The sequence below is a fragment of the Cygnus atratus genome, chromosome 3, assembly GCF_013377495.2.
Source record: "Cygnus atratus isolate AKBS03 ecotype Queensland, Australia chromosome 3, CAtr_DNAZoo_HiC_assembly, whole genome shotgun sequence".
NCBI lineage: Eukaryota > Metazoa > Chordata > Aves > Anseriformes > Anatidae > Cygnus > Cygnus atratus.
In genome coordinates this window covers 49,412,405-49,434,201 of record NC_066364.1, presented here as the reverse complement: position 1 = coordinate 49,434,201, position 21,797 = coordinate 49,412,405, and the positions used below count along the sequence as shown (strand labels likewise).

General features: G+C 43.4%; 1 protein-coding gene across 2 annotated transcripts in view; it reads left to right on the top strand.

The window, feature by feature from the left end:
• The first annotated feature begins 10,536 nt into the window (after nt 1–10,536).
• CDK19 (cyclin dependent kinase 19) overlaps nt 10,537–21,797 on the top strand; it is a 127,058-nt gene continuing 115,797 nt past the window's right edge. The window contains exon 1 of one of the 2 annotated variants that reach the window (XM_035564833.2): nt 10,537–10,818. In XM_035564833.2, the coding sequence (XP_035420726.1) occupies nt 10,691–10,818 (128 nt within the window). In that variant the 5' untranslated portion in view covers nt 10,537–10,690. Of the gene's footprint in view, nt 10,819–15,354; nt 15,384–21,797 lie in introns of those variants that run through there. The other variant, XM_050709864.1, reaches the window with a different exon arrangement.

Here is a 21,797-nt window from a genome sequence, read left to right as displayed (position 1 = left end):
ACCCCCTTGAATGTTCTAAATGGTTTGGAAACTCCGGAGACCAAGATTTTCCTTGTTGCCCAGACCTGTCCTCGACGTTATTATATTTGTTTTATCATCAGAGGGCACTTCTCCGTGATTGTAAGCCTTAGGAAACAGGGTTTAGGTGATAATGCCATTTGCCTACTGATCTTGTCAGACCCTCTCTAATAACTTTTGAACCCGCGAGCTTATTTCAGTTACATTTGATACAGAAACAGGAAACTTTGTTTGAAACAGAAACTGAAATTCCTTCAAGTTTGTGAATCATAAAAGAAAGATCACTTCCTTCCAATTATTACCGTGAAGGAAAGGCTGCTGCCTGAGCTCAAAACTTCTTGTATTTATTTTTCTGCCAGCCTGCACATGCCCGGATAGAAAGCAGCCACGTCTCAGTGGTTGTCACCAGCTGGGAGCTGGGAGGCAGGAGGAGGGAACTGGGGGCACTGGGGGAAGGGAAGATGGATGATGGGCCGGGAGCCCGAGCTGTGGCACAGGGGAGGGACAAAGGGTGGCACGCAGATCCAGAGGAGCCAGGGCCTCATTTCTGCCTCTTCGTAACAGCACAACTCGAATGGGAATGACCCAAGTCAAACGCAGCACGACCAAATTAGACAGACTGAAGGGGCTTGACACCCAAAAAGAACCAGCACAATGGTCACCATTTAAAGACATTTTATTTATATTACTTTATCTTCTTTTCCATAAGCATCCAGTTCAATACACGCAATATTTGGGACCTCTCATATGAACAATTTGCTAACTTGATACTTGTCTACTGTTACCGTTTGTTACCACTGATAACGCACTAATTTCTATGTCAAGCCATGCTTGTTTCTATAACAAGTATCTTAAAGTTTCAGTTCCTTTTGTTTGGTCTTAAACCAAAGAATCCATTGTAAGTGATGGACTTATAGGCTATATGAAGGAAGTCCTGTTTGCACTAGCAACTATCGTTTTGCCATAATGAAGTAATAGCAATAAAATAATGGTTAATACTTTGAGCTTTGAGCTTTCTGTCCAAGGTTATCAATTAAATTTATATAGTCCTATTAAGGATGTCTATTGTTCCTCTTTATAGACATAAGAACCAAAACATGAATAATGGAGTTTTCCAATGGTGAAAATGAGGTTCAGAATAGACTCTGGGGTAAATGCAGTTCCAATAAGTTACTATTGAAGCTCAGTGTATGAGTTTCACTCTTTAAAATTTAAGTTTCTTCACTCTGAGGAAAAATATACAACCAACAAAAAAAAAAAAAGGCAAACGATCAAACAAAAAAAAAATCCAAAACTTTCCACTTTTTTTTTTCTTCCACACAGTCCTGAAAAGCTCATGCACCCATAGAATGCAAATTCCTACAGTTCATCAGGAGTCACGGAGTTGGCGGAGGAGCCTATTTTGCTGCAAGTTTACCTAATGATAAGAAAACTTCCATCAGAGGAAGACTGTAGTTTGGCTGTCATGGGGTCAGAGTGTGGTTGTGCAGTATCAAAGTTTCAGATGAGGAATATGAGAGATGAAAGCTTAAGTTCACTTGGCATCTTGTCAATGCCAAAGGAGTGGTCGAACTGCAAAACAATTTTACAGACTTGTCTGTCACAGACATTGCAGTGCAGAGTAGAGCTAGGTCCAAGGCAACAGGGTAGTTCCAGATTCATCAGCTCCAGTGTTTGCATTTTCTAACAGCTGGACATACAGAATTTGCAGGAACTTCTGTACTTATGCTGCCTGCTGTCTGTCATATGGTGTAGCTCTTGCAGAAGCCACACAGAAGCTTCATGCGATTTAAGAGCTATAGGCTGCCTATGCCTGCATTAGAGGTTGGAAGAAGCAGCCCGTTTGTTTGGTTGTTTCCCCCAACAACCAGTTTGTGAATCCTTTTGAGATCCATAATATCTTCTCACTGACACAGCAGATAAGAAGGAGAAAAGTAACTGTGACTTCTTCCACGCAGTCCTAGTAATAGGGATTTGGTAGTTCCCATACACATTGCAGAAGGCAAGAGTCAGGCAAGGCAATTAGCCAGGTAGGATGCATCCCCCTCCTTCTCATTCTTTCCCAGACCTTGCCCATTTGTGGTGGGTTGACCCCGGCCAGCAGCTCAACCCACACCCAGTTGCTTGCTCACTGCTCCAAGTGGGACGAGGGAAGAGAATTAAAAGGACAAAAGTGAGATAAAAGTTGAGATAAAGACATTTAATAAGTCAAGGAAAGAAAAAAAAAAAAGAAAAGAAACAAGTGATGCAAAGGCACTCGCTCATCACCTACCACCCGCAGACTGATGCCCAGCCAGTCTGTGAACAATGGCTACTTTGCCAAATCTCCCCTCCACCCCAGTTTTGTTCCTGGGAACAACGCTATACAGCATAGAATATCTCTTTGGACACTTTGGGTCAGCCTACTCGCTGCGGGGGCAGTGAGAAACAGAGAAAGCCTTGATGCTGGGCAAACACTGCTCTGCAATGGCCAAAACTTGGGTTTGTTATCAACGTGTTTTGGTCACAGATCTGAAGCACAGCACTGTACGGGCTGCTGTGAAGAAAATTAACTCCATCCCAGCCAGATGCAGTATGCTCTCACAGACTATAGAGAACCAAGGGCACTTTATACATCGAAGAAGCATTAATGTGGCAGTTGAAAGTGCTTCAGTTTAGGTGCATTAATTTAATACCTTTGGTTTCTTTAATTTAGCTGAGTCTCTATGCGTACAATAGAGTAAGAACAACACAGAAACTGGTGATAAGGTAAGAAGTCTTCTTACTCTGCTGTAAAGGTCTTCACGTACTGCTGTAAGAGCCACTAGTTATTGTGTCTGGATGCATCGATCCCGCTCTTCTCCCACATAAACCCTTGTTTCTGCACCTTCTGGCAGGCCAAAGTCACCAGTCACCTTCTCCTTGATAGTTCACCCCGTGAGAAGCACTGCAGGTGTTTGACAATAAAATTTTGAGGGTCTGGTGGCAAGGCTTTAAGAAGTAGGTTTGCTCCAACAGTTGGTGCTTAGTCTTCTCTCTACATGGCATTAGCAGTAGGCATCTGTCTCAGGAGAATCTTTTTTACTGAGTTGTAGTGGCAAGATCACAGCCTGAACTATAAAAAGATTTTGGTCAGTTGTTTTTTTCAGGCTGATTGACACTTGGCCTACTGCAAATTCTTTACTGGTGGACGGACATAGCTAGTAAAGCTAAGTGATAGTTTTGGTAGAACTTTAATCCAAAAGTTTTCCTAAAGATGGGGATGCACGCTGCCTTATATTACAGATAGAAAGCCTGGATCCAAAAGAAATAAAAGAATGCATGGCAATGGCACTTCTGGCTCCTGCTCCCATTAGACCATCTGGCTTTCTTCTAAAATTCAGAGTTGCTCAACTTCTTCAGCATAATGAGCCAGCAGCCAATTCTGTCATTTCCTATTTGGCTGTAAATATAGTTCTGGAACCTAGATAATTTAGGATTTTGCCACTGAGACATGGATAGAATTAGGTAATAATAAAATTAGAGAAGAAAAACAGAACTTCAGTAATGTATCAAGGCTCTCAATACAGGAGTTCTTCTCTGGTTTTCTTAAGTCTAATTCCACCATAGTTTCACAAAGCTCAAAATCATTCCCAGGCAGGATGGAATCAGCTCTTGCATTGCTGGTTTCTTTTGCCAGTTCATCTTCTCAGCTTCTACCAAGCTGAGTTGTTTGGAGCTGGTAGTTTCCTCTGAAACGCTGTATGTAATAGCCACAAATGACACTGTATTAACCAAGTTTATCCAGCCTCTTTCAAATCAGTTTAGTTCTTGATCAGTCATCACCCCCTACTCATTCATTTTGCCATCTAACTGGTCCAAATTTATTTAGTCTCTCCTCACTGGATGATAAGAACGGCTGTAGTAGTTCACAGCAGTGGTCCATCTAGCAAAAAATGAAAGAGAACAAGAAAAGGGCAAGCACATAGCCATAACCCCTTCTTTGCTTCAAGACTTTTTCCTGACTGATACTAGCTATTCTAGAGTCCGTCATCACGTATGCAAGTTTTTTTTTTCTTCCCTCATGTGCATTACACTGCATTTTGGAACACTGCTTTTCAGCTACCACTACTCACATGGTGTCATGGGAGTCTCTCTTGCAGCACTTTTCAATCAGCTTTAGATTTGAGTTATTATATATGTTCTTCAAATGTTGTCACATCATCACTCATTCCTTTTCCCAGTTCATTTATGAGCTGTGAATGACTCAGCTTCAAGCAATCCATATGGGATAACCTTTCTGTCACGGAAACTCGTGGTTTACTTCTGTCTTTTGTCTTTTAACTTTGTCCATGAGATGACACTCCTTTGTATGTCATATAGAATCAGAGTGCCATAGAAAAATAGGGCAATACAAAAAAAAAAAAAAAAGGCAAGAAATTTAATTTCTATCCCCTCTCCTCTCATCATATTGACCTTCATTACCTACAAAATTTGTCTGAAGTTTATCTAAACTTTTCTTAAAAATATCTAATGATTTTAATCTAATGATTACAGACTATCTCCAGAAAATTCCAATATGTAAATACCTTTACCGCTCAGACGTTTTTCTATACATAAATCTCACTTGGTACAACTGAATTCTATTATGTCTTGTCCAGTCTTGTCCAGTGTCTCCTATCTGTTGATGATTTATTAAAGCCCTTTTGAACATTTGCTGTAATAAGGACATCACAATCTATTTGGGTAAAAGGAATATAAAAATTAAATACTGTCCTATAGACTTGTCATGAAATACAACTCCATAGCCATAGCTGTCCATCCATAGGATGGGTTCTCCCAGTAAATTGGTATAAAATGTATTATACTCAGTGGAAACAGCTGAAAACATAGCAGTTACTATTGTGTTGGAATAATAGAACTTGATAAGGTTGAGGTTGTTTAGCAGAGTTCTGTTTCGTCTGTCGGAACAGATTTAACTTCAGAAAGCTGTCCCACTGGGCTGTTTTGATGCGTTCTCCTCTGTATTCTTCAAGTGTATTTTCCCTAGAAATTAAAGAAACATCTTTCATTTTTCATTATATACTACCGTCTTTCCCAGTTCACGGAAAAAAAGTCAGTGTATTCTACAGGGAAGTTTAGAATTATTTTAGTTTCTGAAAACTGTGACCGTCGTAAGGGAAGCAGTAGTAGGTGTAATGTGGTTGTGCTGGAATGCCAATGATGCACGTGGATTGAAAAAGCCGAGGAAACTCAGTTACACTGACTGCATGGCTCCCAGTTCCAAATTTTTGGCTGCTATATTCAGAATTGGAGTTTATGCTTTCTCCATAATTAAGTGCAGATTCCACATTTTTAGAGTTCAAGGCTTTCTCTAAATCCCTGCTTTATGTTGGTTGTAATGACTGGCCCTCTAAACCAGCTATCAGGCTCATTATGTGAACGTGATGGCATTAGTTAGTTGTATCCTCTGACTTTTTGCCTTTTCTGGCAAACTGAAGCAAGCACGCTGTACTGCATGTTGTGTTTCCAGCTGAAATAAGCTCATACATCTTGCTTCACAATTCATAGGGAGTGAGTGGATGTGCTAAGACACACGCTTGATGACACTGGTGGGTCAGTGATAAGGTTGAATTGTAGTTGCACACCAAGCAATGCAGAATTATTTTGATTTACTTTGCTGTGTCCCACTTTTTTACCTGCTGAACACTGAACTCCTTTGTCTCTGTGAGGTAACTGTTCAGTCTTGCCTGTCTGTAAAGAGAGGTTAGGGAGAAGCTTTTGTGAGTTTTTGTGAGGGCTCTCTTTTTCTCAAGAAAAAAAAAAAAGGTTAAAAGCAGTGCTGCCTATTTTGAGACCCATTTTTTGGATTATACTCAAGAAAAACAACACAAGGTTTCTATTTTAGTAGTATTTGGATTAAGGTACTGTAAAAAACAAATTTAAAAACCACAGAGCTAGCCAAATAATTATATAATGGGAGCAGAAGTCAGGCCTCCCATCTTCCATTCCTAGCACTCTCTCTAGATTTACTGCAAAATCTTGATAGAGCACCTTAGTGCTGTACTTTATTTTCTAAACGTATAAAGTTAATACTTTTAATATACGTGTTTTGAAGTTAATTGACATAAAAGGTTCCAAAATATAGAGTTTTACTGAGAATTAAAACACCTAAATGTACAGCCAAAGACTTTTTAAGCTATGCCTACCAAAAATCCTCTGACATGCTCTAAGCCTCTAATTAGGCTCTTCACACTTTCATGCCAATATGTTTAAAATTCCCAAGTATATTTCTACACTTTGAAGCAGAACCATTAGTTTTTCTCTGCGTCTGTAGAGATAATAATGCAGTTCATGTGAGACTGCTGTTCCTTTTGAATTTTCTCTACTCTCATTTCCTTTGGCTTCTGAGATGCATGAGAAGTAACATCAAGTCCAACGTGACTGACGTAAGTAAACATTGCTTCTATACATTTATTAATGTCCCACTCAAGATCTACTGGAAAAAGTCTGTCCCTGATCCCTAAGAATCCAAAATTTCTTACTGGATTAACAAGTAAAATCTACAAAGAGTAAGTTAACAAAAGGTGCAACTACTTCCAGATGTAGCCTAGAAAAAAAAATTAAAAACTATTTTTTTTTTTGGTCTCACCCATACACAAACAGGAAAGAGTATGTGGTTGGCTAAGACAGAAAATGTAACTAATTAAGACAGGGAATTAATTTAAAACAAAGTGGAAATAAAATAAAAAAGTGTATTTTGTGTGTAAGGCAATCTGAAAAGAAGAAAAACGGTCTGTACCACTTTCTTGATGTTGAAGGGTTAAAAAACAAATTCTGCTTTTTATTTTATTTTGTTTGTTTTATTTTATTATTATTATTATTATTTTCACAAGAAATGCATGTCTTACTGTTTGGGAGAACTGAACAGAGACTTGGTGAGAACATGCAATTCCTCAGCTTTCAGACTTGCTTTAAACACCTTTCCTGTCCAAGAGCCTGGGCACTCCTTAGCCTCAGCAGCTTGAGACTGTGAAGAAATGGTGATTCTAACAAGCAACAGCCCTGCATCTTCAGTTAGGCTGTCAGCCCCCCAGAATCATGCTTGCAGTCTGCAAGCCTCTCACTTTCTATTTTTGATGTGGCTTTTCAGAATTTCTGCATCAGCACAACCAGCAAAGGGTAGGGCATTATATATTTAAAGTGTTACATTCGCTTGTCTTCTGATTAGAAGTGAATAACATGATAATAAACCAGAGTGAAGAACGGTAGAAAAAACTTTTGAATAAGCAACAGCCATTTCCACGGGAGTACAGTCTCTCAGAACAGGAACAGTGTCAAAGTGGAGTTCAGTAACTGGAGACTGTCCAAGTAGGGGAGAAGTACAATCTGATTCTTTTTACCTCCCACCCGTATTTTCCACTCAGCCAAAGTCTGTTTGCTGGACTTTTTAAAAAAGTGAGTGCTACAAGATGTGTATGACCCGGATCGCGACCACGCTAGGAAGAGCAGCGGCCGTGTCACAGCACCGCTCTCCCTCCCTTGGCCCGTTTGCTGCAGCCCGCAGGATGTGCCCAGGGCTGCTCGCCGCGGGGCACAGTGCGGACAGGGTGCCAAGCAGCTGCTCTCCAGCGAGCGTGGCGGCTGTGCCAGACGGATGACGACGACGTTCTCCATCTTTATGGAGCTGAGGCAGAATCCTGACGTGTGCCCCAACTTCCAGACGAGACAAATGTGCCCGTCTTCTAACCGTCAACTGATAAAACCTCTGCAGGAGGTACCCTCGTTCCTACCACCCTCTGAGCTGGCCTAGTCTTAGCTGATGCTGAGCTGATGCTGTGCTTTACGTGTTCATTTACATTTTCAGCAGAAGGTTTCAGAAACTGGAAGTAAGGCTATGCCATGAGAGAAGGAATGGGAGCACAGATAACATTTTGCTTTTCACGTATCTTGCTTAGAATCAGCCAAACTCCCATTTTTGGTACAGTGATCAGAGGGAGTCCCATTTTGTGTTATTATTAAACAGACACAAACCTCTCAAGGGTAAAACAAGTGAAAATGAATTTCTAAATAAAAAGGAATGCATTTTATTTATCTGTTTCTATGAGAATTCATAAGGTCATTTCAGATTCTAACAAAACATATATTTAAGATGCAATGGCATGCTTGCTACATGAAATGTTTAATGTAAATTCTCCTTTGCAGGATTGGCAAATACCACAGGATGATCAAAAGAAGAGGGGTTGGGAGTTAATGAGGGGAATGAGAAGAGCTCGGCTGGTTTAGTCCAGCAAAATAAAAGGCTGTGAGGGGATGAGATTGCTGTCTATAAATACTTTTGGCAGGGGACACACACAGGAGAGAGGGAAAGGCTACTTTAGGGCAGTATTTGCATGGGAAGAAAAGATGGATGTAGGCTGGTCACACGGAAACACAGGCTTGGAATTTAAAAAAAGGCTTCCACCTGGCAGAGAGGTTTCTATCGGGCAGGCTCCCAGGAGCAGCAGTAAGGGGCAAAATACTGACTGCCAAAGCATAATCGATTTATGGAAGAAAGGATAAAACTATTTGCAGCGCTAGGGAGCCGGGTCCAGTACAGGTTAGAGGGGAATTAAGCTGCCTTGGCTTACAAATGTCAGCCTAGCTGACCTTCTGTACCTGGGTGTGCTGTCAGCCCTCTTAACCAGGGCTGCAGACATGCAGCGAATTATAGCAAGAAGCAGGCTTTCATTGCATGGTGTAATGGAAAGAGAAGAAAACAAATGTCACTGACGAAAATGGGAAATAATAATTATTACTTTGAGGGCAACGGGAACTCATAGAGTTTGTTATTACTGACAGCAAGGTATTCCTTAATCCTTGTGACTTTAAGTCTGGATTAATGCACCTAGGTAGCACAACCTCCTGCAGCAGCTACACGCTTGTCCTTGTGAGTCTGTGTCCCTTTCTTCTCAACGTTGGATTTGATTACCAGGTGACTAAAGATGTGAGAGCTTTGCAAAATTAAAACGGTTAGCTCTAATTTTAGCAAAGGTCTTTAATGTTGATGCTGAAAGATAAATGGCCCCCTCTCTGCTGTGTTTAGGATAATTGCCAGCTCATGATCTGGTCTCATTCAGAAAGATCCATATCTGCAGCTGAAAAAAAAAAAAAAAGTACTTGTGGTTCTCTGGCAAATATTACTTTGGCGACGGAGTGACAGTTTTCTGAGAATTTTGACTGTTAGATACCCGGCACATTGGACCAGCCATTGCCTTCTGGAAGAAATAATCACCTCAAAACGGTGATACTGATATTTGGTTTGGGAACCAAACTCCTGGCCGGGACCTCATGATTCAGCTATGTGCTGGTAATCACACAGTGCCTCCCTGAGCAGCGGACCCCTCCCTGTGCTTCGTCAGCAGCGACAGCTCCCCATCAGCCACCCTACCCCTCCCAGCCGCCGCGCTACGTGGAAAAACTTTCCATGCAGGTAACCAGCTAAGGCTGGCTGGGCATGGGATGGTTTCCGTCTACGTGCAACCTCCTTTTCCACTCTTTCCTTCATCTGATTCGTTTGGTTTCATCCACTTGTAAGGTAGGGTTGAGCACACGAGGCAGGGGCCATAGCTTGCTTGTGTACCAAGAAATAACCTTGGGATGAGGTCTGATCTCTGTGGTGCTTCTGTGACGCAAGGCAGCGTGCAGAGTAATATTTTTAGAGAAATCCTGGGAGAATTGACTGAGATGTGATTTTAAAAAGGATAATTGACTGGAATGTGATTTTAAAAGGGATAATTGACTGAAACGTGATTTATACACGTGAACCTGTAGGTAGCAGCACCTTTGCCCCAAATCTCTGCGGCTGGTACTGAAGCTTTTTGTAAGGATCCCCAAGCACCACACCTCATGGCTAAGAGGGGGTCACCGTGTGATCCCCTCCCCGCGCCCCTCGCTCTAACACCGAGCCCACTCAGCCCGCTCCGATCCCCTCAGCGCGCCCCGCAGGCGGCCCAACGGCCGTAACGGCCCCAACGGCCGCCCCGCCCCGCCCCCAGGCGCCGGCTGCGGGCGCGAAGCCTTTCCCCGAGGCCGGGCGGCGGGGGCGGGGCCGGACCGGCCAATCAGGGGCCGACATCCAGCGGGGGGCGGGGCTAACGTCTTGAGTGGCAGCCGCCGGGGTAAACAAGCGGCCGCGCTACGCGGCGCCGTCCCGGCGGGAGGCCCCGGGCTCGGCAGCGCTCCCCTCTCTCCCGCCCCCGCCCCGCAGCGCCGGGTGCCCGGCGGGCTCCCCGCGGCCGCCGACACGCTCAGGCCGGCTCCGGGGAGCTCAGTGAGCCGACACCGCCCGCCCGGCCGGGGGAGGGGCGGGGAGGAGAGTGAAAGGGAGGCGGCGCGGGGCATGCTGGGAGTTGTAGTCCCGCCGCTTTAAAATCCCGTCCGCAGGCGCCGGGGCCGGCTCCCGCCGCCGCACTACGACTCCCGGCACCCCCCGCGCCGCGCCGCCGGGAGCCGAGTTGAAGCGGGCGGCGGCGGCGCGCGCCCCCTCCCCCCCCCCCGCCCCCCCCCCCCCCGCCGCAGAGCCCCGAACCAAAACAAAAACAAACCGCCCCCCCCACCCCCACCCCCCGCACCCCCACGAGATGGCGGCGGCCGGAGGGGGCTCCGCCGGCCGGGGGTGCTGATCCGGCCTCCCCCCCCCCCCCCCTCACGCCGCCCTGCCCATGGGCGAGACATGGACTACGAGTTCAAGTCGAAGCTGGCGGCCGAGCGCGAGCGGGTGGAGGACCTCTTCGAGTACGAGGGCTGCAAAGTGGGCAGGGGCACCTACGGGCACGTCTACAAGGCCCGCCGCAAGGACGGGTAAGGCCGACAGCGCCGGCAACCGCCGCCGGGTCCCCTCGCCCCTTCCCCCTTCATCCTCCTCCTCCTCCTGCGGCCCCCCGAAGTTTGCGGGGCGCCCGGCTTCCCCGCACGGCACCCCCCCCCCCCCCGGGTGCCGCCCCCCTTCCCGCAGGTGCTGCGGGGGCTCCCGGCCACGTGCTGGGCGGCCAGGAGCAGCCCCGGGCTCGGGCTGCAGCTCCCCGACCCCGCCGGGTCCTCGGGGAGCGGGGCTGAGGCCTCAGAAAGGCACCCGTGCAGGTGCAGGGGCTGGCAGTGACCCTTCTCCTCCGCGAGAGCCATCGAGCGCTTCCCCTTCGTTGCGATGACATAGGCCGTGTCTGTAGAAGTGTGCCAACCGTGCTGCATAAAGACTTGCAAAACATGCTTGCAGATCTCACACGGTACCCTTCAGGCAGAAAGCTGAAGAGCCTTCCACTCCAGGCAACCGAAACTTCGAAAGAGAAAACCCCTCAATATGAAAAAAATACCCTTTTCTGTTTGTTTTACGAAGTTCTGGAAGTGATTGATGGAATGCTGCTTTAACTTCATAGAAAAACCCAGATATTCTTCTTTTTCTTTTTTTTTGTAGGAGTAAATTGCATTCATGTGTGTCTCGACTTTAAGCCCTCAGTTAAGAAGACGCAGTATCAAAGAGATCAGTAACTGAAAGTTAGCACACCAGCTCAGGTGGAGGACTGAACGCTGAGAAAGGAGCTCTGGTTCTGACTGTAACTGGCTCTGCAACCTAAAAAAAATAATTACACATAACGTACTTTAAAAAGAAACTTTAAAGCCTTTCTGGGTATTACAGGTGCCCCCGAGTTCTCCTAATATTGGTGGATTTAGTCATCTTGGTTTTATAATTTTAAGTTATTTATTCACATGTGAATATATTACATATATAAAAGTTATATGAGAGGAAGCTGTGGTAAAAATACCCAAAATGCTGATAAAATATTTGCTGCTGCTCCCTGATGTAGTAGTCCTAAAATTACTGTTTGTAAGAAAAACATAAAAGAGTTGGAACTTTGGGTTTACTCTTTCTATGACCAAAAAAAAAAAGAAGTTTGATGTCTGTCTATAACTTATCTGCTTCATTTCCTTCAGTAGTAATGGAACATTGTTGCAAGGATTGCATGGATGCTGCGAAGCACCATGAAGAACGTGTCTACAAAATCCATAAATAATAGTATTAGAAATACAAATGGGCAATAAACCAAAAGTAAACATGGCAAAATGATTATCTCCAGCTCTGATTAGCCAAGGGAGACCTTGAGCTGTAATTAGGCCTGCTGGTAAAAGGAAGTGAAAAGTTTCAGTAGGCAGTCAATTTGATTGAAACGCAATATAATGTGGCACAAATGCAACTGTACTTTGTAGTCAGAGGTTTTACTTCATGAGGCATAGAAACTGGGTTGTTAGCCCCTTTTTTACAGCATCAGTAAGTTCACTCTCAATTGCTGTTGTTTGACATTAGGACCTATGGTGAAACGGAGATGTGACATTAGGAAAATGTAGAGAGCGACCTAAATAATTAAGATGGGGTGATTTCTTTATGAAATAAAGCTACCTAAAGCTAATAAAGCTTCCTAAAACGTGCAGCAGAGCATATTTACCATTAGATGTTAAATTTAAGGGTTTCTTAACGACAGAGAGAAACTTTTTCCAGTGCTGGCAACAACAGAAACCCAGCAGTGACGCATATTTATAGCGTGCTGATCACTGGGGGATATTGAGGCACATGTAAAGGGATTCTTCTTTGCTTGATCATAGAGGGACTATTTCAGTATTTCAAGTTTGCAAAGCATTCTTGTATCAACTAAAAAGATCCTGGCTACTTGCTTCTCATAGTCAATTTGCAGTCTCAGGGGGCTGAGAGCAATAAGAACCATGTAGCTCTGCAGAAATTCCACTGAGAGCTTGTCACTTCATGTTTCAAAAACTTGGCCTATAAACTTTATGAAATAGTAAAATGTGTTTATACAGAGCTTGGCAAGCTGTTGGATAAAATGCTTGCTTAGAAAAAAAAAAAAAGTGGTTGCATTGCTTAGATCTCAGTGAATGGCCTGGGCATAAAAGCAGTTTTTAAACAAAGTAGCAATGTAGTTTGGCTTTTTCAGCCTAGAATGCAGTATCACTGGGCGTGTTTCTAGTGAGCCAATTGATTTCTGTGAAAGTTGTGAAAGACTTTGTTCAAACCTGACTGCCTATTAAAAAAAAAAAAAAGTTGGTCTGACATTTGCATGTACTGAATGAGCGTATTTTTTTTTTAAAGATGTTGAGCACCTGCAGCTTCCATTTACTTCAGAAGTGTTTGTGTGGTCTGACAAGGTCTGGAGTATTACCTTTGTTATGTGTTTAGCTAAATTAGGCACTTGGGTTTGCAAAACTTTCAGTGGTATCTTTGTAGTCCAGTAGGGCTAGAAAACAGGTTTCTGTATAAGCTGTCCCATGGTTTATTTCAGTGGACACTGAAATCACTGGAGGGGGAACAGTGATATACAGATAAACCTTGGGATGGCAATTCAGCTGCCGACGTTAAGTGTTTAGCTCTTCATGTAGCTGGAAAATCTGCTGTTATTTTTCTGTGTGCGTATTACCTTAAATACGTCATGCTGACTCCTGCTAACGCTTCTTTGGACACTGGTTCACATTTGTCCAGTAAAACAAAGACTGCAATTTTTCCAGTCATGGCTAGGAAAGTATGATTAGTTTCCCATCTCACCTCTCCTCGTTACATTCCTTGCTGGTACTTTGATTACGGTTTAAGCCTCCATGGTGTGTTTAGTTGTTCGACTTCATGTACCTCTATCAGAGGCAATTTTTAGGATGAAGTGTGGATTGGAATTTGTTTTTTTTGTTGTATGTGTCTGAATTATTTCCCTTTACTCTTCGGGAAAGATCAGTCTGTAAGTTCAGGCCACTGCAGAGTATTTCTGTTCCTTCATCCGAATGTCTGCTCACCTGCAGGAGGATGTTTGCACAAGTCAGCAAGCTGATAAGGTACCGCTGCTGATTAGTCAGGGACACGCCAGGAATAATGGGATTCAGGATCCAAGCGAGAAACAGGCCGCTCTGTTCTTAGTTCTGCAGTAGTAGATGTAACGCTTGTAAAAGCCAAAGCTGGTCCTGAGTGCTCCATGTGAATAAAACCTTTCTAGTACTGCTGCTCCTGCTTGCCTTTAAGCAAACAACTGAGCTGTCGGCTTTCCCTCGTGCTGCGGCTGCGTTATTGTTCTTTGGCTCACTACCTGGGTTTGGGCAACAGCGGTTATTAAAATACAATTACAAATGATATATTTTTTTCCTAAATAACAATGCGTATAATATTTTTAATCCTCATGTTTCAAAATGCCTTTTAGAAAGCATGTAAGTGCAGGGAATGACAGCAATGACCACCCTGCCATTTAATGCTTGGCAAGTATATACAGTTTGGCACTGCCCGGTGCTCTGCTGCAGTCATAAAATCACTCGTGATTAATACAATGTATCTGCTGAATGAAGAGCACTGATTTATGTGCTGATAGAGTAATACACTTTTTAAAAGGAAAGTTGCAACTTGCAAGTTGTCAGATTGCACTGTTATTAATATACTGAAGTTTCAAAGAAGAATTGGTATAAAACAGGCTCCACTTTATCTGCCAAGTACAGAATTCCCTTCTGGAAACTGGGGAGCAGTGACGCGGATTCAAAAACATCATTGTAAATTACAGGCATAGGAGGGGGGAAATGAATAAATTCACCCTTCCTCCCCCATTTTTGAGTATTGTAGACTTGTAACTAAAGGGGAGCCTGTTCTCTTCTGTGTGATGTTGGTGTGTAGAAGCGTGAACGTGAAGTCCTTAAAGCTGATCTGAAGTGCTCACAGCGTCTAAGTCTGCCCAAGGTCAGGTGAACTTCAGGGAAAGGGCATGGGAAGCGAAAGGAAGGGGAAGTCCGTAGCCAGAGCAGGTGTTTAATCTAACCTAGGAATGCTGGTTTTGGTGCCAGCCAAGGAACCTTCACTTTCATTTATTTATTTATATTATGAATCTTATTTGCTTGAAGCAGAAGTGAAAAATATTGATAAAGAGAGAAGAGGAACGCTGCAAGGCACAGCTGCCTTGGAAAAACAGCCTTTCTCCTGCTGCGACTCACCGTGGCTTCAGCGAACGGAGTTGGGTTGTTCAGAGGTTGCCTCTGGTCACACTTACGGCTGAGATCACTGCGGTGGCAGAAAACCTTCGATGTAGAACAGGCAGAGGCAGTCTGTTTATTCTGTTAAATCAATATTAGTATAGCAATAATTTGTGTGCAGTTCTCCCCATATTGCTATTCTTCAGCATTTAAATTGCTGAAGTAATAGAGCACAACTGTGTCAGGAAATGAAATTCGCACCAGAGTTGACTTAAGTGCTGCAAATGAACAGTGCTGGGGGTAAAAATCACAGGGAACCGAGAGCTTGGATACTGCAGTTACGTTTACTGTTGAGAGAGGCAGCTCCTTGATGTGGCAAGCATTATACTCTCCTGGATGTGAAACTAGAGAGTTATGTACCAGTGCAAGTAAGTGCTTGTAAGATGTTTGAAAGTCTGTGATGTGTTATTTGCTTAATTTTCAGTTTCTCTGTTTGACAGCGTCTTGAACTTAAGTGAGTTGAATTGTCAGTGGTGGTTGCTGTTTTTAGTACAGTCCTGTGGCAGGCTCCGTCACAGCAATATTGACCCCAGTCAGAAGGCGACGGATCCTGAACAGTTACCTTTCTCTGCAGCAACATCTCTACCTGTGATGATACGTGAGAAGCAGTGTTTTGCTCCTTACTTTCATCATTTGTACCTCCCCTCGATGAAACTTGCCATCTTGGGGAAGATTGAATAGCTAAAGGTGTTCATGCCTTGCTATGATCTCTCCTTGCTAAGGAAGCCTAAATATGAGGCTTACATGCAAATCCTGACAACACTATAGCAGCAAGCGCTGTTAACATGTGTGAGAAGAAACCGAATTAAAACAAACTTGTCTAACTAGTTGTCTGCAATGCCTTTTCCCCTGAAGTAGGAAGAGCTCATTAGTATTTCATAATTGAGCCACGCTGAGAGCTGGCAGTCCAGCTACGCTGGTGGCTCTGCTTCCTGCCCAGGAGGACAGTGTGAGTGGTGATGAGTAATTTTTAGTGCTTCCCACAGGCCCTCGCGTATGGTCTCCCCCATAGCGAGTTTGTCCTTTCTTCTGCTGCCCTCTGAGCACAGAGATGAGCCGTGTGGCCCGTGGCCTGCCAGAATGCAAACAGCATTCAGCCGGTGTTTCATTTTCTGCTAGGGCAAGTGCAGAGGCATTGGGGTGGTGGTAGGAGATTGAGGAAGAAATGAGCTGAGTGTGGGTAATGAGAAGCAGAAGAGGTTGAGTTTGAGAGAGAAGCAGATGAAGATTTTTGCCAAGCTTGCAGAGGAGGACTCGTGCATAAGGTAGCCCAGAATAAGCTATGAAGGAAAATCTCTCAAGATTTAGGTTTTTTCTTTTTTTTTTTTTAAAGAAGTTTCCTGTTACAGGGAGAAAGGGTTAAGAGTTTTCTAATAACACTACAGGAAAAGGCAGTGAGAGCAGAGGAGGGAGAAAAGATTGCTTTTGGCACCCCACTTGGAAAAAGGTGCAAAGCAAGATAGAAAAGGGGCAAAATATTTCTCACATGAACTACCTCACCTAGAAACTTAACATGTAGGTGTATTTCTGGGTCATCCTATCTAATCTGTTGTTTTGTAGGTAGAATTGTTTCTTTCATAAACTTACCTTCAAGATTATCACATCATGCATGATTTAAGAAAAAAAAAATTGCTGAGATTGAGAATGCCTCATGTTTAGTTGCACATGTAATCAGAATTTCTGTGAGATGGTCTAACCAAATTTCATTAGAGACTCATTTAGTGACGTAACGTTTTCCTATGCCTTTTGAAAATATCTCCTGAAAGAGCATTTGCCTCTCCTGCGGCCTTAATCAAACTTGTGACTTGTACAGATGCTGTCTGTCTGACCCAAATCTTTCTCCTCTCTTTTAAACTCACGAGTTCTGTGTTGCAAAATAAGTTTATATTTACATATGCTTACTGCTGCTTGAAGTATAGTTCAGGATATCGTACAGTCCATGTGTATGATACAGGAAAGGATCTTTAGGAGAAGTGATTTTCAGCTCTTGCCTTTGACTTTCAAAGATGTGTTGTTTCTTGAGCTTGTTTCCTAGTATTCAAGAACTGACACAGGCTGCATTTTTTTTTTTTTAATTTCTTTTGCGAAGTATCAGAACTTAAAAAAAAAATAATAATAATAATAATTTGTTTCAACAACAGTGTGTTTGCCTGAAGGAATGCTGAAGCTGGTCCAGGGCAACTGCTTTTGGATTAAATTGCCTAGCTCAGCATGTCACTTTAGGAAATGAAGAACAATTTCTACTTGTATAGCAGAGACAAAACCTTTACTGTTTTGGCTTGACTTATGAGTGAATGTATCTAAATAATTTAGGTTTATAAAAGACCTCCCTGCTCTGGGGACTTTGTTTATATGGATCACTTGACTATAAGATATATGACTGACAGATAAAAATGGTAGTTGTGAGGGTATTAGAAATAATGACTCTTCTGAGCTTCAGTTATCTCAGTAGATTCAAGAACAAATAAACTACAGAAAAGGAAACATTTTAAATCAAAATTAGTTGTTATTAACAAAATCCTGCGATAGCCTTTAAATCAATGGATACTTCTATGTCTGAATTTTTCATTAATGTTTCCTTAGGCTTTTCTGTGGGAGTGCAAGTCTGGTTTAGCAGTATTTTCTTAGAGGATTTATGAAATATTAGTGTACCTGATAAGGATGAAAGGAGTGTTGTTGAGGTTGTGTAAACTGATCTTTGCAGAATGGGTGTCTTATTTCATGTTTATTTTTTGAACTGGAAAGTAGAAGTACCTTTTCTTACCGTGAGAAAGACTGATGGAGCAGAGGTTACTGGAACAGGTGATCTCTGAAGGACATTGTTTCTGTTTACTTCTGTCTTTTTTGGGATTAGCAGTTTTTTAATGAATATTTTAGGTTGAGGCTTTGGATAACCTCTTGTTTCTCCCTCAGTTGTCATCTGTTTTCCACAGAGTTTATGGATTTCAACAGTTCTGGGGTCATGCATTGTGTAGATGAAGCCACACAGAGATCAGGCTTTCCGATAGGCAAAGCAGCAGCTATAGCTCCCTGTGCATGCTAGCAGTGTTGGATTTCTCACTTGCAGGTAGGGGATCTGCTGTAAATAAGAGCACAGGTATGAACTGTGGACAGCCTTAGACAATATGGATTTAAACATATGTTCTCATAAACCGGGCCTCGTGTACAGTAAGGTTATTTTGTCGATTGCCATTCCCTGCTGACTGAAGTAGAAGATGCTATTGATTTCCTTATACAGTCAAGTGAAAATGAATGTTATAGGCAATTGATTGGGAGGCAGAAGCTAGATCTTCCAGAAAGGAAACGACATCAGAGGTAAAGTAGGACGCTCTGATGTTTTGAAGCAATATATCTGGTTTCCTCATGCATTAATTGCAGAAAGAGTCAGTCGTCTCTGTGTGGCCAGAAAAGGTTTTCTGCCTCTTCTGTCCCCCCCTTTCTTTCCCTGTCCTTACCGGAGTGCTCAGAGCACCCAGCCTGGTAGCGCTGGGACTGCTCTGACCACGAGTGCCCTTGACTCTCCTGTGGCTTTGCTGTCTCACAGGGCCCCTGTGCCTGAAGAGATCTGATGATACAAAGGCCGCTCATGCGTGAAGTTCTGGCAGCGTCAGATGAGCTGTTTGACTCCGAAGCAGATTCTTTTCGAAGAGGAGCCTCTTGTCTTGTGGTTCATGAATTCTGCAAATTCAAAGGCATTTAGAGAAAATTCTCACCAGTATTAATGCTTCCATGGATTACCACAGCTTCATGATAAGATTTAGCACCTTGCTCACTCAGAATTGGCTGTGTTCAGTGCCGTTGGTGCAGCAGTGGGTTTCAGCCTGTCTTCGAGTGCTTCTGTTCCTGAAACAGACTTCCTGTGTGAGTTGTTGTCATGTTCTCAAGGACGTTGCAGACTTCAAAGTTAGCTTTGTGTTCATTCCTTTGATTAAAACCAGTCACTGCAGAGGATAACCAGTTGTTTCTTGGCCCAGTTCTGTCATGCTCCAAATGAGAAACAGAGATAGATGAACTACCAAATTTAATTTGAACTTCAGTTCCCATCAGAAAAGACCATTACCAGTTGAATGCCATTTATTCTACCTTTAGCATGGGTTCAGTGGTAGGGAGAAAATGTTGGTGTAAAACTTGATCTAAGCTGCCCTTAAAGGCTACTGAAAGAGCTCAAGAGAAGCCTGTTTTCACTATGGAATCATAGAATCATTAAGGTTGGAAAAGGCCTCCAAGATCATCTGGTCCAACCATCCCCCTACTACCACTATTACCCACTAAACCATGTCCCTAAGCACCTTTCCTTAAACACCCTTAGGGACGGTGACCCCACCACCTTCCTGGGCAACCCATTCCAATGTCTGACTACACTTTCTGAGAAGAAACTTCTAATTTCTAACCTGAACCTCCCCTGGAGCAACTTGAGGCTGTTCCCTCTGGTCTTATCACTAGTTATCTGTGAGAAGAGGCCGACGCACAGCTTCTTTTCAGGTACCTCTAGAGAGCAGTAAGGTCTCCCCTGAGGTTCCTCTTCTCCAGGCTAAACAACCCCAGTTCCTTCAGCCGCTCCCCATAGGACTTGTGTTCCAAGCCCTTCACCAGCTTCGTAGCCCTTCTCTGGACATGCTCCAGGGCCTCGATGTCCTTCTTGTACTGAGGGGCCCAAAACTGAACACAGTACTCAAGGCGCGGCCTCACCAGAGCAGAGTACAGGGGGATGATCACCTCCCTGGTCCTGCTGGCCGCACTATTCCTGATACAAGCCAGGATGCCATTGGCTTTCTTGGCCACCAGGGCACACTGCCAGCTCATGTTCAGGCAAGCACTAGTCAGCACCCCCAGATCTTTTTCACAGCTTTCAAGCCACTCTGTCCCAGGCCTGTAGTGTTGCCTGTACCATTGTTGTGGCCGAAGTGCAGGACCTGGCACTTAGCCATGTTGAACCTCCTCCCATCAGCCCATCGACCCAACCTGTCCAGGTCCCTCTGCAGGGCCTTCCTACCCTCTTGCAGATCGACACTTCACCCCAACTTGGTGTCATCTGCAAACTTACTGAGGGTGCCCTCAATTCCCTCATCCAAGTTATCAATAAAGATATTAAAGAGAATGGGCCCCAACACTGACCCCTGGGGAATGCCATTTGTGACTGGTCGCCAGCTGGACTTAACTCTGTTCACTGCCACTCTCTGGACCTGGCCATCCAGCTAGTTTTTAACCCAAAAGAGTGCATGCACAGGCTTAAAGTTCAAAGGAAGCAGCACCTGACTGGGGTTCCTTGGGAACAGATAAGATGAGTGCTGACTCAAGACTTTGTTAATTGCTGGGAAGTAGCAGGATGCTCTTAGTGGCTGGAATAAGACATTTGTAGCTGTGTGGAGTTCTAATTTCCTCTCTGCTTCAACCTCAGGCAAAATGGAGATGCTTCATAAACATTGTGTCTTGCTTCTTGCTAATGATTTGGACTGTAGATTTTGGACATAAAGGCTAGTTTATTAACTAACTTAGTTTATTAACTAAGAATTACATTCACTCTGTGTGAACTTTCATGTAGCTTTAGTAAAGAGAGTTGAAGACTTCATGTGCTCAATCTGTTGAGCTGAAACATCTGAGAAAAAGAAGAGCAGAAGTGTGACAGATCTCTGAATCTGCGCTTTCTACATGCTTTAGAGGAGACACTTACTGTGTCATGAACCAGGAAAGGAAGACTAAATAAGTCAGTTTTTAGGCTGTTGTCTAAGTCTTACATTGAGTCAATAATTTCTTCCTGCTCTGGGTGAAACTAATGCATCATACTAATTTAGAAATTTAGAAAAAAAAATATCTGTGTTTCAAACCGAGGTTCTTGCTGAAGAGACTTAAAACAAATGCAGGCTTCATAGTGTTTGTTGTTTTAATAGCAATTTCCCACCTATCCAAATTGCAGTATTTAACCAGATGTGCACTACAGAGGAAGAGACATGGTGTGCAGTGAGCTGAGCTGTGTATTTACAGTATGGTTTTACTCTGAGGTTTTAGGACTTTTAAAATTACTGAAAAACAGGTGGCTAATGTTATTGACATTTGTGGTTAGTCACAAACATGCTCCTTAAAAGTGATTTTATGAAACAAAAGGCAGATTTCTTTTTGGCATAGTCTAAAGGACCCTGTATCTGTGTCCTTGATACATAATTCACTGATAAATAAAAGCTCGTTTTCTCCTTATTTCAGTGTGTTTTTTTTTTTTTTCTTCTTGCTGCTGCTGCTTATTTCAAGGTAACAGATGCTCAAATATGGATCCTTAAAATCCAACAAATAATCAGTAGCCTTTCCAGAAAGGAGGTGTTTCCTAAAGCTGTTAATTAGCTGTAATCGAACCTGTAAATAAGGTCAGGTACAGTTCCATCCCCTGCTTTAACACAACAAAGGCTGAAAGAAGTTACCTGGAGTGACAGAATAATTTTACAACTTTGCAAGTTGAATGTGAACACTTTGGTTTTCACATTTATAAACAAGTTGTCGAGTCTGCTTATGCCAGTCTGTTATAAAATAAACCTACTCGCATGAGCTTGATGGTTCTCAACCACTCATTGGAGCCAGTCTGGTTCTAGCAGTGGCACAAGCCCTGTAGCTGGTTGAGGTCTCTGGGTCTTCTCCAGGGGCTTTTGAGTGGCAGTGGCTGAAGTGCTCTTTTTCCTTATGCTTTATTATGTAAAGGCTTAGCTGTGGCTGATATGTTTTCCAGTTCTCTGTTGTTAGAGAGATCTTGAACATCTGTCAGTGGCTGTGAAAGTGTCTCTAACTGTTGTTAACAG